At 43.8% G+C, this 16,767-nt stretch overlaps 2 protein-coding genes across 4 annotated transcripts; one reads left to right on the forward strand and one right to left on the reverse strand.

Moving 5' to 3' along the window:
- The first annotated feature begins 195 nt into the window (after positions 1 to 195).
- sec16b (SEC16 homolog B, endoplasmic reticulum export factor) lies at positions 196 to 11,387 on the forward strand. 3 transcript variants are annotated; one of them, XM_029000847.1, is made up of 25 exons: positions 196 to 586; positions 1,205 to 1,591; positions 1,806 to 1,903; positions 1,979 to 2,081; positions 2,642 to 2,717; positions 2,839 to 2,965; positions 3,054 to 3,205; positions 3,276 to 3,337; positions 3,414 to 3,552; positions 4,234 to 4,455; positions 4,558 to 4,655; positions 6,063 to 6,144; positions 6,677 to 6,794; positions 6,927 to 7,038; positions 7,183 to 7,288; positions 7,419 to 7,556; positions 7,682 to 7,795; positions 7,979 to 8,060; positions 8,187 to 8,519; positions 8,807 to 8,835; positions 8,932 to 9,036; positions 9,116 to 9,214; positions 9,332 to 9,425; positions 10,605 to 10,654; positions 10,733 to 11,387. In XM_029000847.1, exons 2-25 carry the CDS (start codon positions 1,323 to 1,325, stop codon positions 10,739 to 10,741), a joined length of 2,817 nt encoding a protein of 938 aa, XP_028856680.1. In that variant the 5' UTR covers positions 196 to 586; positions 1,205 to 1,322; the 3' UTR covers positions 10,742 to 11,387. The 3 variants fall into 3 exon arrangements, with proteins under 3 accessions (XP_028856680.1, XP_028856681.1, XP_028856683.1); XM_029000848.1 differs by lacking the exon at positions 196 to 586 and having other exon boundaries at positions 1,003 to 1,591; XM_029000850.1 differs by lacking the exons at positions 196 to 586; positions 1,979 to 2,081 and having other exon boundaries at positions 1,432 to 1,591; positions 1,790 to 1,862.
- Positions 11,388 to 13,016: 1,629 nt separating this feature from the next.
- On the reverse strand, positions 13,017 to 15,779 carry znf648 (zinc finger protein 648). Its single transcript, XM_028999981.1, has 2 exons — positions 15,671 to 15,779; positions 13,017 to 14,744 (listed from the first exon to the last, which is right to left on the reverse strand). Exon 2 carries the CDS (start codon positions 14,678 to 14,680, stop codon positions 13,256 to 13,258), a length of 1,425 nt encoding a protein of 474 aa, XP_028855814.1. The 5' UTR covers positions 14,681 to 14,744; positions 15,671 to 15,779; the 3' UTR covers positions 13,017 to 13,255.
- Between the last annotated feature and the right edge of the window lie 988 nt (positions 15,780 to 16,767).

Genomic DNA, 16,767 nt, shown 5'->3' on the forward strand with positions numbered 1-16,767 from the left:
TACTTGTTACTGTTCTAAATACGCATAACAGCGCCATCTTGTGGCTTTAGCTAAACCGATGGGCGCATATGTTGACGTCTTCATTGTGTAATACTACTGTCTGGATAAAATATATATATCATTCAGCTGTTCTTTCTGAGATTGGCTTGACAGTGAAGTTCAATAATTTAAGTATTTCATGATAATACCAGACAGTGGAAATGTACTATTATTGAACTAATGCATTATTTGACCTACTTTAGGATACGTCCGTACAAATTTTACAGCTATTTTGCAACTATACTCTAATGCTGTTGCATGGATGTAGAAGGGTGTAAAGGTTTTTCCCTTCTCAACATGGAGATCCCGGGAGGTGGACCAGCCCGGTCCGCCCCGGTTCCGGACGACGTGGCAACTTCGGTCACCGCCATCGCAGAGCAGCGCAGCGCAGCGCAATATGAAATATGAAATATGAAGGCCATATTTCCCATGATCCGGGCGCGACGGGGACGTACTTTGCTCTTTGGACGCACGGCTGCGTTAGCAGCTCTGGCTGCGGCGCATGATGTGGCAGATGCACTTTGACTGCGAACAGGAATCCGCTGCTGTGAGTCCGCCGAACTCTTTTTCTTGCTCGGTGCTGGAACTGTGGTTATTTTTCAGATGTGCAAAAGGTCCAGGCAGCAGTGAAACTGATTAAAAATCTCCCGACAGTAGTTCTGAATTAGTTTGGGGAGTGAAAGTGGCCATAATTTCATGCTGGTGTCTAGAGATAGAACATCTGGGGATGGAATAAGTCTGTGAAGGTTCTCAGTCATCCAGGTGAATTTGTCGGAAAGTTGAGTCAGAATGAAACGTCTCTATATTAAAGAAAGAAAGTGCAGTTGGCAGAACTCAACTTTCATACAGACGCAGAACAACGTTGTGTTTCTGCTCAGGGAAGAATAGAAAAGAGTCTCTATCTCTTCACACGGTGTTGGTGTTTCATGAAAATAAGACAATTCTACAAGAAAAACAGTTCAGGCAAATCGATATTTGTTACGTTAACAAAACTGCTTGCTTCTTAGATGAAGAGTTTATATATAAGTTAGATTAACATCTATATATATTTATTTGAAATTTCTTAGATTATCGATTGTATTATTGTTTGCATATTTAACCAGTTTTCAGTGGTAAAGTTCATCCATGAATGTCTCACTTGGTCCCTCTTCTTTGTATTGGCCAGGCTGGACTCGAATGGACTTTTAAAACAACAAAACCCTTGGCTTGACACGACTTCTAGATCTCTCCGGGTTGCACTGTTCCATGTGACGGCACCTTAAGCGAAGCAGAAGAGAAAAACCATGGACTTCGGGGCTCACAACTGGCCATACCACCCTCAGGCTGTCCCCCAGCAACCGAGAGAGGACAAACGGAGACCTTCTCACCATGCTGGGGGGCGTTACCCTCCACCAGACCCAAGAGACGGGGAACGCCAGTGGGTCCCCGTTGACCCCCGATATGCACACTTACCTGGCAGCTGTTCTGCAAGGCCACCTGTAGCTCCAGGGTACAGTGACACTCGCCACCACTGGTCCAGTTATGGGCCCCCACATTCGAGACCCCACTCCAGGTACGTCCTTATGATATTTACTTATAATACATCTAGCTTGTGTTATCTTCCTATGATATTGTTCTTTTTATTAAATCTATACTATGCTTTAGGAAAGCATTTTGACAGTTTACTTATGGTTTTATGTGGGAGGAAAAGAGAATAATAATTACACCTTCTACTTCAATGAGGTGGACATGACAGTTTGACATGTAACAGGCTCTCTTGTGTTCAGGCAGGGATATGACTACACTTCCTACAGCTCCTACTGGGACCACAGGGAAGATTACAGGTATTATGACCACTACAACAGGGGACATTACCAACCCACAGGTAGCTACACCATAGTCATGGTCAGTCAGTTTAAATATAGAAACTTTCAGGAACTGACTTCATGTCTATATATAGATGCTGATGGATGGCCTTCTCATGACATGCGGCGAACAGTCCCACCTCAAGAGAGAAGCTATGGGACAAACTTGTCCTTGTCATCCTACCCAGAAGAATACAGGTTGAAGCTCATGTCCCACTCAGAGCTTTCTTGAATGACATAATAATAATAACTAGTTCCACATATGTGCAAGGCATTGTTAATTTAATATGAGAAAAGCAGCACTTCATGTGGCCAAAGGTGTAGTGCTGTAGATCAGCACACCAGTGCTAATATTTGATGGTATAGCACCACAAGAAGACCCTAATTTCAGTGTCCAATACCTAGTAGAAAGTGCATGTCCAAATCGGCAGAGACACAAATTGAGGTGGAAAAAACCTCATGATGAAATAATGCCCCAAGGGTTTATGCCATTGCCAAGGTGCCTTTTTATGCCTGGTATAACAATAAAGACAAAAAATAAAAAAGTTTCAAAAAGTATGCTGCTGTTGGTGTTTGTTGCAAAGCCATATTAATTATTGCATTTGTCTTTTTTTTTTTTTTAAGTTGCTGCAAGCAGTGAATCGAGGCAGAATGTTACAATGACATATAGAACCAATTTCATGAGCTAGTCTATCAAAACGAGAGGTGTAATATTATAATATATGTTCTCAGGTCATTTTTGGTTATTCACTTTGCAGATTTGACCATAGAAGAGACTTTACCCAGTATGACGATAACCGCTTTGATGTGGAACACACTGGAAGGAGTGAAGAGGTATTAAATATACATAATAAAATTCATTCCAGTCATGATGTAATTTCTCTCATTAATTTATTCTGTTATTTTGAGATTTTTGAGATTGAAAAGTACATTTTTGTTGATACTGATATCCTAGGTTTCCTTGTACGCACCTGGAAATCTGTCTGACTCTAAGACTTCAGGTCTGTCTTCAAGCAGCTATGAACTCAGCCAGTACATGAATGCAGCTGAGATCAGTGATCTCCTCCCAGAGTCCCTTGCAGGTTTTTTTTTCCACAGCTCCACGTCATTAAACCTTTTTTTAACCACATGTTCTGTGGCATCACATTGTTATGTTATATGTATATGTAGAGCCTGAGTTTGTGCCCGAGGCCTTGGCTCCTCTGAAGTTCTCCCTCCCCCATGGACTGGTGAGCTTCGGCCCAGCAGGGCAGCTGATCAGGGTTAGCCCGTCGCTGGGATCAAACCGGGATCGGGCCCTGGTGGAGGTCCACAGCCTTGAGGTATGTCTGTACCAGGCGGGGTGCTTTTCGTACAACTCAGTGGACAGTTTTGTTGAAAATGTCTGTGCAGGTAATTCTTGGAGACACTCGGGAACAGCAGGAACTGAGACATTTTCCTGGGCCACTGTCTAGGTAATTGTCGGACAGAAATAATGAATTCTTCTGCAATTATTAAAATCTTTATGGGCCTGTATTTCTGTGTTCTCAGGGAAGACCTGCACAAGGTAGACGTCATGTCGTTCGCCCTGCAGAGGGCCGAAGCTTGTCTGCATGATGAGACGCTTCCTGATGCTGCCTCTGCTGCTCTCCTGTGGAACCTGCTGGTCCTGCTCTGTAGGCAGAACGGCGTAAGCGTAATCTGGTTGCATTCATGTCCTATTAATAATAATTACAGTTGGTTTTTATGCCAAGTTTACCCAAAGTTTCACCCTCAAGACAAATTTGTCCAGATGCTAATACAACAGTTCTGTTATGCGCTGACAGCTGATAGAACGTCGGTGCCACCATCTACTCTCGAAAAGGCAGCTATTCAAGAATGAAGCTCCTGGAAAGTCCATTCAAGCTCCATTCAAATTTGTGGCCGATCACATGGACAAGTGGTCCATTGGACTAACATGGCCACATGAGACTAGGGTTGCATTGTTTGGCCACATTGACCAAGCACAGTACTGACAAAATCTTGTTCTGGGCCAATGTTGCGAATATTCTCAGACTTCTTCATGACCTGGACGGATCTGTCAATTGACAGTGAATACACAGAAAGGTGCCGTTGTTCTGACCTTAACTATACTGCGAATTTGTGGATTGCAAAAAATAATTGAAAAGGAGTCAAATATTTACCCACATAGCTGCTAGAAGCTATGCGGTTAACGGTACAAACAAAAGTTTGTGAATTTTCTGAAAGACCTATTAGGTTTTGACATTCATGTATTTGTTAAGTTCATGTAACCTTTTCACTGCAACAACACAAGAGCGTATAATATACGGAGTAAATCTTTATTCTAATATCATTTTCTTTTTGCCGTCAGAGAATAGTCGGCTCTGACATCGCAGATCTCCTCACCCGAGACTCACATCCACTGGGGGACCAGGGGCCTAGTCTGATCGACCTCAGTGACAGACCCTCACCCGAGCGGGAACCACTGGACACCACCGATCTGCTCACAGGCAACGCAGCTTCCTGTGCCCCCGAGTCAGAGCAAGAAGCCCTGCAGAGCTACACCAGATTGCTGCTGGCCGGGAGGAAGAAGGTGACTTTTCTCATGGCGCTCGCTGTGGGCCTTGTGCACTTACTGTCTGGGTTTTTTACATGGATGGAGCTCACCTAAACCTGCTTTCTTCTCAATCTGCAGGAAGCTCTGGAGTCTGCGATGAAGAGTGGATTATGGGGTCACGCACTGTTCCTGGCCAGCAAAATGGGCAGCCGTTCTTACAGCACTGTCCTCAACAGGTACGCTAATGTGTCTGTTATCGTCCTGCATTTATTACTGTGATATCTGTTTGGTACTGTTATTATTCCACCGTTACACTGCTGACCTTATGTTGGGGCTGGCCGAGAATCATCCAATATTATTTCTTATTTACCTTAAAAACTTCTGCTGACTGAATCATTGCTTTCCATTGCAGAAGGTAAATGAAGTGTTAAAGTTCCCTTGACATGAAACATACATTTCTGTATATATATCGGTCTTAGTGTCCCCTAATACTGTATCTGAAGCCTCTTTCTGAGATTCAGCCTTGGTGCAGAATTACAGTCCCACAGTGAGATTTCTCCAGGACGCACTATTTTGGTGTCTGTAGCTTTAAATGCTAATGAGGAGGAGAGAGCCGGGATGAGGGGAATAGCGGCCTATAGAAGTGAGCGGGGCATTCGCGGAAATGACGTCATCAACACCATGCACCAACCACAATGTTCGGTGCAGACAGGAAGTCATGTTTTCGTTTTTCCAGAATAAAAAAATTCAGATTTTGATGACAGATCCGACTGTCTGAGCTGCTGCTCAGAATGACTAAAGCCCTCTTTACACCTATCGCCATTTCTAACCACTGCAGGACAATAGACAGGTTAGGGCAACTCGTATTAATGTTAAATAATCCCACAATGTGAAATTTTTATGATAGGCCTGTGAGGGGACCTTTAAGGATAAGCATTGTCTTAAGTGGTGAGGAAGGTGCTTAAGCAGATGTTTGGCTTCCTGATCATGGATTATGAATTTATTTATAAGATGTACAGTGAGGTATCATGTCCATATCGTGGGGGACTGACTAGTTAATGTTAAGTTAGGGCCATTCGCACATTTTACTGGCTATTAGCACCATCTTTACGAGACGTATCGGATGTGGCCGTGCAATAGGTCAGGCCTATATTTACTTTAGCCCGTCAGACCCTAAGCAACAGGTGTTCCCGAACTTCAAAAGAGTGCGGACAGGTGATAAAAATGCCCTCTCACTCTGGTGCATGGATATCCTTTGCAGCTCGCCACTCTGAATTTGGGGTCACAGTTTTGATCATAGCATGTGTTCTTTCCCTCTGAAAAGATGAAAACACTGGTTTGGGTTCTCTGATTGCTGTTTTCGAGCGTGTATGTGGGTAAAGGTTAATGCTGGGCAAAGTGGGCATGTGTACATGTGCAGTGTGAAGCGTGGTGGTAGAGTTGTTAAGGTTTCGGGTGGATTTTTCATCACTGTGAGGGCGTCTATCCGAAAGATGAAGGTGGACCTTTCAACCTTTAATACCAGCTTACGAGGCTAATGGTGTACTTGCCTTTTTTCAGTGGAATACATTAATGAATTGGGAAATTGTCGCTTGTGTAGGCAAAGTTACAGTGAACAGTTCTGAATGGGTGTGCTTTTTCAGGTTCACCGGCTGTCTGGCTCCCAGTGACCCACTTCAGACGCTCTTCCAGTTGCTCTCAGGGAGAATACCAGTTGTTGCTACGGTAACACAGCCATACATTACAGAACCTGCCCTCATAACTGTTCATCTGGACAAGAGTCCTACACTAGAGTCAGTTTAGTAAAATACACTTTCAAAAACCGAATACAAAAAATTAGAGTGAAGTGATTGTCATTGTGAAACACTGCAGCACAGAACACTGTGAAACAAAGAAATGTGTCCTCTGCATTTAACCATCACCCTTAGTGAGCAGTGGGCAGCCATGAAAGGCGCCTGGGGAGCAGTGTGTGGCGATGGTATCTTGATCAAGGGCTCAGTGACACATTGGAGGTTACTTTCCGGTTACGAGTCCACTTCCTTAACCACAAATGGAAATCTTCTTTTTTCTTTGATGCCCTGTAGATAGTGCCTTGCATCTTTAGTCAACTCTGATTACAGCCTGGGCCCCGTTTTCACATCCTGCTCTTCCTGAGGGTCTAATTTAGGAAGATGTGTGTTTTGCTGAAGGTTTCAGACAGGAGATGTTAAAGAGATTGAGGTGCTCTGTTAATTTCGAGTCACTTGTCTCTTCACAGTCGTGTGGAAGTGACAGGTGGGGAGACTGGAAGCCCCACTTGGCCGTCATGCTGTCCAATGAAACCACAGACATCTCCACTCACCACAAAGCCATCGTTACTATGGGAGACACATTGGGTATGTGGACAATAACTCTGACTATGATCATCTGCCCAGATTTTTGTCTGCATCAAACATGGCCATTGCTGCTAATATTTTATTATCAGTGGTACTACGTGTGGATCACTGAGGGCTTTGCTCTTTTCTCAGCCTCTAGGGGGATGCTGCACGCAGCCCATATCTGCTACATCACGGCTCGTACTCCCTTTGGTGCATACATGAGCAGATCGGAACGGCTGGTGCTCCTAGGCAGCAGCCACAGGTGACAGAACAAATGTAACACTGAATCAGAGACAATGAACCCTACATTATTTTAAGAATTGTATGAATTACAGGTTTTATACTCATACCAAAGTATTCAAATAGCCACACCCAACCCACCTGGACATTCATGTTTTTTCTACAGCTTGCCGTTCCTGCAGTTCACTCACAACATGGCTATACAGTGTACAGAAGTGTTTGAGTATTCCCAGCAACTGGGCCAGCCAACATTTATCATCCCGTCCTTCCAGGTTGTGTATTGTGTGTTCCTGCCTCATATTTATATTTGTTATTAGTTCCTCTGCATAAAAGACTATTTGTGTTAGGTGCAGGTATATAGGTTCCTGTGCGTGGTAATTTTGTTGTATTTGCTGTGTGAAGGTATATAAGTTCCTGTACGCGTGTCGGCTACTGGACAGTGGCTTGACCTCTCAGGCCTTCCATTACTGTGAGGTAGTGGGGAAAGCTCTGCTCTCCGAAGCAGAGCCGTGCATGGTGCTACTCGGAGAACTGATTAAGGTGGAAGTCACAAACATATAACCATACAAATGTACATTTATACATAAAAAACATACATATAGTGGCTATATTAGACATCACCAGCTTTTTATTCGGAAACCTGTCATCACCTGCCCCCCCCTCAGCTCACAGACAAACTGAAACATTCCGAGGCTCAGCTTGCAGACACAGCGGCAGATGGAACTTTCCAGGACCCAGAATGGCTGCTACACCTGCGCTGCAAGCAGCAGGGAATTCAGGTGAATTTCACACTGCTTTAAAAAAAAAAGAGATTTCTGACAATATTATCTTCCACTGCAATATAAGCACAGATTAAGGACTGATCTTGCACCTAATAATATAAATTCATACCAAATATAAATTTCACTGTCATCATAGGAATTGATCTGATGCATATACTAAATTGTAAGTTGTTTTTTTAGATGGTGAGCAATGTTCATCCTGATACATGTCAGCCGCCTGAAGAGGGTGCGGTGGCCTCTGAAGAGAATTTCATGAGCTCAGGTAGACCCACCTAAGATGTTAGGACAATAATAGGAAAGAACCTCTGTGCAGTCCTGTTACTGTCCACATGGGGGCAGGCACAGCACAAGGCCAGCACTGGATGTTTTGTATGTTCTTCTTTTATAGAGTTGAACCAATATGACCTCTGCAGCTCTGGTGTCAATGGAATCCACACTCAGGGTTCGTACCTGAGCAATTCACACCATGAAGGGGCGGCAGAGCAGCAGTGCCTCCAGGTTTCTGCACCCCAGGTGCCTGAAGTAGCCCTAAACCAACCCTTCATACCAGGATATAGCCACCCCATCATGCCTGCTGGAGCAAACCACGAAATGTTTGATACCAAATCACTTTCAAAGGCTGCCGGTCAAGATCCAGGTTTTCAAGACTTCCATATAGGTTCCTATTATCAGATGACAGACATGGGTCTGTACTCAACTGCCCATCTGACAGAGGGACAAGGTAGGGGTCTGCTGCCACACTTCTGTGATAAATTTTTAATGGCACTATTTAAGTTACAAGTATATTAATACATGTATGTTATGACAAGTGTATTAATACATGTATGATATGACAAGTGTATTAATACATGTATGTTATGACAAGTGTATTAATCTGAATACAATGACACATTATAGAAGTAGCTACACAAACACAATCATTGTTATTAGTCTGAAGCTTCATTAAGCTAGGGGCACATGTGGCTTTACAAGGAGGAAGTGCTAGGTTACTTTTATTTTCCTGTACAGGTTTGGACCTGCCTCCTGGACAAGATGTGGTAGGAGAAAGTTTCCTTGTATTTAGAGATTTGATGATCAGAATGCATTATATTGATTAAATGGTTTGAATATGGCTAAATGAGTTTTTCCCCCAGATGAATGCCACTGTCAGTGGGACAATTTCAGAGGCAGATGATCTCACAAGTAGAGGCCAGGACCTAGCAACCAAGGAGGAACAATCCAGCACCCGATCAGTTAAAGTGGGTGGCACCTCTTGCATTTTATGCATAGAAATGGTTCATCAGCATGGATCTGGATAATTGCATTCTCTCTCAGCAGAGCTCGAAGTTAGGCTGGTTTAGCAGCTGGTTCCAATCCAAACCCAAGGACAGTCAGCAGGAGCTGAGCGACAGTACTCCACCTTCTTCACCTGAAAAGGTACTTTTGTCAAATGACTCGAGGAAGGCGGAGACCGGGAATATTATGTTCCATGTTAAAAAACAAACTACGAAAACGCTGACCAGAGGTGCATGAACTATTACACATGTTTCACAGGAAGCATTCCCTTCTCCTCCCCACCATGCACCGATTGGAATGATACCCCCCAAGTCATCACCCGCCGGGATTAACCCTTTCTCTAGGAAAGCTGGTGAGTATCTGGCATTCATTGAACAAATGCAGTGTGTCTTGTTTGCTATTGTGTTAATTAGGATATATGGAGTGTTTTATTCCTGTCTTGAATAGGGGGCAGCAGGCCAGCTGAAATTGATATACTCTTTGTGCTGGGAGTCCAGAGTAGCTTTCAGTAATCCTTTACTAATCTGTTAGTAATTACTTCTCTCCAAATTTTATGGTATCCCTTACTGATTGCTTTATGGAAAATGCAATCAAACTATTCATTACGTTTTTTTTTAATACTTGCTAAAACCCACTAAGTCTTTAATCCTTAATTTAATTCTTTGAATCCTAGGGGTCATGTAGTAGAATAAAATATTTAGGTTGATAAGTGGGAGAGAAAAAAATGACATGGCAGAAAAATATTTGGTGGTAGGGAAAATGACAATCACTTCACTTTCAGACTTTCAGAGACCTGCTGGATGTGAAGCATGAGGAAGTAGGCAGATTTTTTCTTTTTTTCCCCACCACTTTTCAACCATTTGTTTCTACTACATGACCCCTAGGGGGCTCCGTAGCACAAGGATGAAACCAGATAATATATTTTTAAGGAACAGTCAACTGGTCTGTTCTGTAAATGAGAATAGATTATATCGTTTTGGAAGCATCCGTTTCTCCCAACACTTGATCCACCCTGGCAGCTGCTATACTGACATGTGTTGCATATGTCAGCTGTAGACTAGCATATACTGCATGCTCAAACTCATAAGAACCAGCTAGGCTATTCTTGTGTGAATATAACTATATGTTTTAAATACATATATTAGATTGCACCAAAATGCCCTCCTTTTTTTTACTTAAAGGGTGGATGATAACAATTTCTGTTGTTGTTATTGGAAAAATTGTTGCATTGCATTCCTGGAAGTTTGCACACATTAAATGTGTATGGTGATTTTGGTGTAATTACACCAAAGTATTACTATGCATTTCTTGTGCATAACAAGTTATATACAGTAATATTTCATGTGAGAATCAAAATTAAGATAATCTTTAATGACGATTGGCTAAATCCTAAAACAGTGTTATTCTATACATAGCCATAGTCATCACAGAGATGTGAGAGCATGAAGTGTCTTGCTCCATATGCAAATTGATTTTGAGGATATCTTAGGTCAACCTCACGGTCAACCAACCTTATGTTATTATCCCTTAGGGCAACAGCTCAGCCCATTGGTGCATCCAGCCCATGGTTCTCTGGCCCAGGTAACCCCATGAATAATTGCCTGGTGAACGTGAAAATCTTGTATGATTTAAATCCTTCAATCTCTTAATTATTTGCAGGGCCCATGATGTCACAATATATGTATTGTGTAAATGTGTTGCGAAGGAAAACAGGATAAATATCTGAGGCTCTGATGTAGGACTGCGTTCTGTGAGGAAGAGGAACAGGTGAAGTTGTGGAGTTTTGAGCTGACAGCGGAAAAATTGGGGGTGGGTCGGGGGTGCAGGGTTATTGGGTTGGTGTTACTGAGAAGTGGGGGGGACGTTCAGCTACAGCCTCATCTTTCGTGAGGCAGCAGGTTTTTTTAAACGTTATTTGCTATTTGCACTATCAGCCAAATGCCAACGCCAAGACTGTGTGACAATTCCTGAAATGTGCATGTTGGGAATTGCTGAACAGTATTCCTTTCAAGTCTTTTTCAAGCATATAAAAGTAATGCGATATTAATGAGATATTAAAAGAATATTGCTACATTAATTAGATAATATTATAGAATTGTAAGAGGGATGGGGTGCTTGGGGAGTTCTATATGCAGTGCCCCTATTACAGGGCTTTCAAGAACTCAGGGACCGGACCTTCTGCAGAGCAGCAACGGGTTCCAACATGGGTGCCATACTGCACATGCCATAGTGTGGGGAAGTGATGAAATTAAACAGTAAAGTTTATAATTTATGTTTAAATATGTACATTTGAATAAAGAATCATTTTTGTAATATCCAGAAAATGTTTTTGCATAAAGTAACAAATAAAATAAAACTCACTTGTGTTTTATGGAAATTTGTGTTTTCGTTATCCCCTGGTACACATATTTCTAAACTTAAGAACACATTTATTTAATTGAAGAGCAACCAGGCAGTCAAGAGAAAAAAAAAAAATCATACTTAAATGTGCATTGCACTTACCCTTACCCTTACTATACTGTATATTAAATATGCCTCTTATGGTGACAAATGTACAGTGACAGGTTAGTTTGAGCTGCCCCGGTGTCCCCAATCATCACACATAATTCATTTAGCATGAATTATGCAAGTGAGTCCAACCACGTCCTTGAAGGATCTTTCACACCCAGCCGTACAATTAGGTTTTAAGAATTTCACAGCACGGCTCCAGCATCTTGATTTACCATTAGTCGGCATGACTAAGTGGAGCCCAAGGCCACCTGTCTCTAAGGGAACACTGGGACACAAATGCAGATCAGGCCAGACCAGGGAGGATGTCCACAGCAGAGTACTGGGTTAGGATGAATTTTTACAAGTGTCATTATAGACCTGAGTTGCAAATAACTAACATAGGACACTACTAATATACCATTTAAGATCTACTTCCTTTCTACTCCAATCATTCATTTCAAACACACAAAATGTTGAAAACAACCATCAGCTCAGCTGTCAAAACCCGAGGAGACAAATACTAAATTAAGATGCCTTCATGGGCAGCTGACAGTGCCAGGTTACAAAGGTGTCAAATGACATCCCTGCTGGTGTTAGTTCTCCGTACAGCATGTAACAGAATTTGAGATGACTGTACAAGTTGCAAATCTCCCAATTATTTACCCTCCAATAATAACCTCCCAAATTACTCTGGGAATGAAGGGGCTGCCCCAAAATAAGATGCCAACACACTGTACTTACCGTATTACCCAATGCTGCTTTTACCACCAGACCATCGGTCACCTACATATATTCTAATATAAGCATTCAAACAAGAACAACTGGCCAGCATATATTGTGACAGTCAATGTGAAAATGACTATTTTCAATATAATTAATTCGCTGCGGTCCATTTTTACATACAAGTAGTGAAATTGACAATTTTGTTCTTGTCTTTCTTGCAAATCATGTATAAAAGACTTTGTGTACATTTTAGAATGAATTACACAGCATAATAAAATGCCCATGCCATGGAGTGTATTATGTAAAAATATGCGTATGAACATAACGAGTTCTATAAAAGCAGTTCGGATTGCATAAAACCAATACCTTCTATTGCACTGGTAATTAATGCCCAATTCATAATGCATAAAATAGGGTGTAATCCCATCGACAGGTTTAACGAGGCAGAGAAGAAAACATCCTGATAATTTGGAAACCTCTCAGAATGCTGGCACCTAGTCTGATATTCACACGGTTCCTCTGCCCGTCCAGGCAAGGGTCCAGCAGCGGCAGGTGCCTGCTGTGTGGTGTGTTCTCACCACTCTATTTACACCAGAGATACATGACACATGACCAGCTTGGATTCGTGCCGCTCAGTGCTGGTCCGCGAGGATTCCTCGGCACGCGGACGTTTGTGAAGATGAGCCGGTCCGGCGCATGGATGTAGCCGATAGTCTTGGTGAAAGCCTTGAGGTGTGTGGCAGTGTCATTTGGCCGTCATTTAGTAAAAGTGAATGTGATTGGTATTTACCCATCACCCATGCTGGTCAGTGGGCAGCCACTACTCAGCCACTACCGGGGAGCAGTGTGTGGGGACGGTGCTCTGCTCAGTGGCACCTTGGCGGTTTGCACGTTTAAACCCGCAACCTTTCGGTTACGAGCCCACTAATGTACCCGCTAGGCCACCACTGTCACCACTGTCACCACCGTTTAGTTGGACTCGGAGCTCCCGGGAGTCTGCGAGTGGCGCTGGAAAGTCGCATGGCAGTGGTGAATCTGGTGGCGCCTGAGCGTGGCCGGGCAGCGGAAGGTCGTGTCGCAGCCGGAGCAGTGGTACGGCTGCTCGCCGGTGTGGACGCGCTGGTGCCGCGCCAGGCGGGAGGCCACGGCGAACGCCACGCCGCACACCGAGCACTTGTGCGGCCGCTGGCCGCTGTGGATGGTCTGGTGCTCCAGCAGGTTGGAGGACTTGGTGAAGGTCTTCCCACACACGGTGCATTCGTAGGGCCGGACGCCGCTGTGCACCTTTTGGTGCTCCGCCATGCGGCTGGCCATGGCGAAGGCCTTGCCGCATTGGGGGCAGGCGAAGGGTCGCTCGCCCAGGTGGGTGCGCTCGTGGCGGCGCAGCGACAGCGGCTTGTTGAAGGTCTTGCCGCACTGGCCGCAGGGGAAGGGCTTGTCGTTGGCGTGCATGTTGCGCTCGTGCTTGCGCAGGTCGGACGAGCGCACGAAGTCCTTGCCGCAGCCGGCGCAGGCGTAGGGCTTCTCGCCGGTGTGCGTCCGGATGTGCTTCCGGAAGTCTGAGGACCAGATGTAGGTCTTGTCACAGAAGGGGCAGCGGTAGGGCCTCTCCCCCGTGTGCAGCCGCTTGTGCTGCTGCAGAGTTCCTTGGTGCGAGTAGGCTTTACCGCACAGTTCACACACGTGCGGCTTCAGGCCGCTGTGGGTTTCCATGTGACTCAGCAGGTTGCTGGACTTCTTGAAGGCCCAGTTGCAGTGAATACACTTATAGGGACGGTTCTCGGTGTCCCCCTCCACGCCCCGCCTCTTCATGGCAGAAAACGTGATGGGTAACTTCAGGTCTGCCTTCGACTGAGATTTTGGTTCTTCTTCTTCTTCTTCTTCTTCTTCTTCTTCGTCCTTCTCTTCACTGGATGATGAAGCCTCGTGGTCATGCTCAAGGGAGGCCTGAAGACTAGGGGCCTGGTCCTGTTTGAGGTTTGCGCTCGCCTTGTTGCGGTCCACGCCCACTGGACAACTCTGCCCTGATCTCTCAATGTGGACGTCCTCTGCCACAGACCTGTCATCTGGACATTCTTCTGCTATTGCACAACTTGGCCAACCCAGAGATGAGGTTACTGTCCAAAATGCTGCCTCTTCCCCGGAGGAAGTCTTGGAAAAGTCATCAGAAGGGTCAGGCTTCAGGTAGACAAGTGCGCCGCCACAGCTATAATTAGTGTCCTCCTCGCTGGAAAGACTGAAGTTCGCTCCCTGAGCCCCAGAACCGCTGCTCTCCGGAGGGGAACAGGGGACATAATGCCTCTTGTTTATGAAAGCTTTTCTGATGCTTCTTTTCGAAATATAGATCTTGTCATTCAGACATTTAGTGTCCCATGAGACGATCTGGTCTGTCATCTTGATTTTCTTTTGTTGCTTCAGAGAGTTCCAGAATACTATTTAAGAAGTGCTATAACTCTGCCTGGAAAAAAAAGATTCATATGATTACAAAAGGTACAACTGCTATTAAAAACCGACATGTTTTGAAGCTTGGAAAAAAAAGAATGCTGAAGTGCCCAAGCATATTTTAATACAAATTGCAATGTCTACATCAATAATTTAATGTTTGTATTTGTCATTGCAAATTTCATGTAGTTCATAGAAGTTTTATTAAGGTTGAGTTTTAACAAATGTAAATTAGTTATTTGTATGTAGGAATAAACGAAAGCTATACAGTGTTTGTTTTCTTAAAGATTCTTATATAGTTTATTACCATAAACAAAATATTATCATTGACCTACAGGCTACATAAAATAATGATTAAGCAGCTGTCACTATTGTTTATTGCATGTTTTGTTAATCTGCCCTTCCGTACCACAGCGCTAGTATGCCGAGTATGACAACTGGTGGCGTCCAGAAGCAGGGAGCCGTCATTACGTGGTAACGTTTTACAGTGCGGATGGCATTCCAGCCGGAGCTCACAGCTTTGTGGTGGAATTCAGTTGTCATTTGCAGCCTTAATTTACTACTGGCGTCCAGTCGAAGTATATTACTGTCACTTTTGACAAGGGACATTTCTACGTGCCATTTCGGGTCGATAAGGCCATTAAGGGACGCTGAACAACTACATCATTCTTGGTCTTGATTTGAAAAGCAGAATGTCTGGTTTTACTGGTGGCCTGACACCAGGCTGTCCCTGCTGTTAAAAAAAATTGGTAGAAATCATTTATGTCTCACTTAATTACGCTTCACCCTTCATCAGAAAATATAAGGACGAATATCATGATAAAATATAATGATTGATGTTATTGTTATTTATTTCATTCATGTTTTTCGGTAACAAATAAACTGGTATATATATATATATATATATATATTTGATCATTTTAGAGAAAAATAGTCACTCACCCCAGTTCTGGAGGTCCACCTTGCAGCTTGTTGGCGATTCCTTGACTTATCTAACAAAACAGCAGCGGAGGCCAGAGCAGGCAGCACATGCTGTGGAAGTGAAACCACATCTTCTGCTCCAGGAGATCACAGCAGCAGCAGCATCATTCCGCGACTCCACCGCCGTCAGCACTTTTTTGCAAGCTGGCAAAATTAAATCATCAGCCCTCACGCTGCCCTCTGGCCTTATTTTCCTCCCTGCGGCCCACAAATAGCCGAGGCGCAATTTAATACTAATGAAGCCAGCGTGTACTCCCCCTGCCTCTGCCAACTACATGCGTGGAGGTGAAGAAACCCGAGAACAAGGGAACACGGTGCAGACAAACCCCGGCGAGTGCCTGTCGACATCCCGAAACGTTCCTGGAGTTGAGTGACAGCAGGTGTCCTGAAACCCTACGATACGCCGCCTGCTCGAGTTAATGCCGTGTCGAGACACCCATATGCTTGTAAAAGGAGTACAGGCTTTTTAATTTTTTTATTCTGCAGTGCACACTAATCACAGCTAGAGGTGGTTTCTACTTATTCATTTTTGTCCATCATTGGTCATATTGGATTAGACAGAGGTCAAAGTGCACTGGGTGTAGGTGCTGAAAAATAAATCCATAAATCCTGTTAACAGTGTATTTACACACAAGGGTAACAAGGATCTTAGACATCACTTGCACACACCAGAAACTGGACAATAGTACTGCATATAGTCACGCCTGAGGACGATCAGCTGCAAACACATATTTGGAAATGACTGTGACTTTTGGGTTGAAAGGAATGCTTAGGTTTCAGGTAAAGACATACCAAGATAAAGTTATGATTGTTTGTACGATATGACTGATCCACACAAAGAAATCAGTTGCAGACGTGCATAAACTGGCCAGCCCGCCATTATTACTTCGACATAGCTGGATGTTGTCTTGGCATAACTGTTTTACAGCCCGAATTCTGGAAAAGTTGGGATGTTCCTTGAATTTGAATAAGATTAAAAAGGATTTCCCAAACACATGAAAGCACAAAGCAAATATTTTATTCACAACAAAACATGGTATTCAAAAAGAGCTTATTTA

The sequence above is a fragment of the Denticeps clupeoides genome, chromosome 13 (genome assembly GCF_900700375.1).
Source record: "Denticeps clupeoides chromosome 13, fDenClu1.1, whole genome shotgun sequence".
Lineage (NCBI taxonomy): Eukaryota > Metazoa > Chordata > Actinopteri > Clupeiformes > Denticipitidae > Denticeps > Denticeps clupeoides.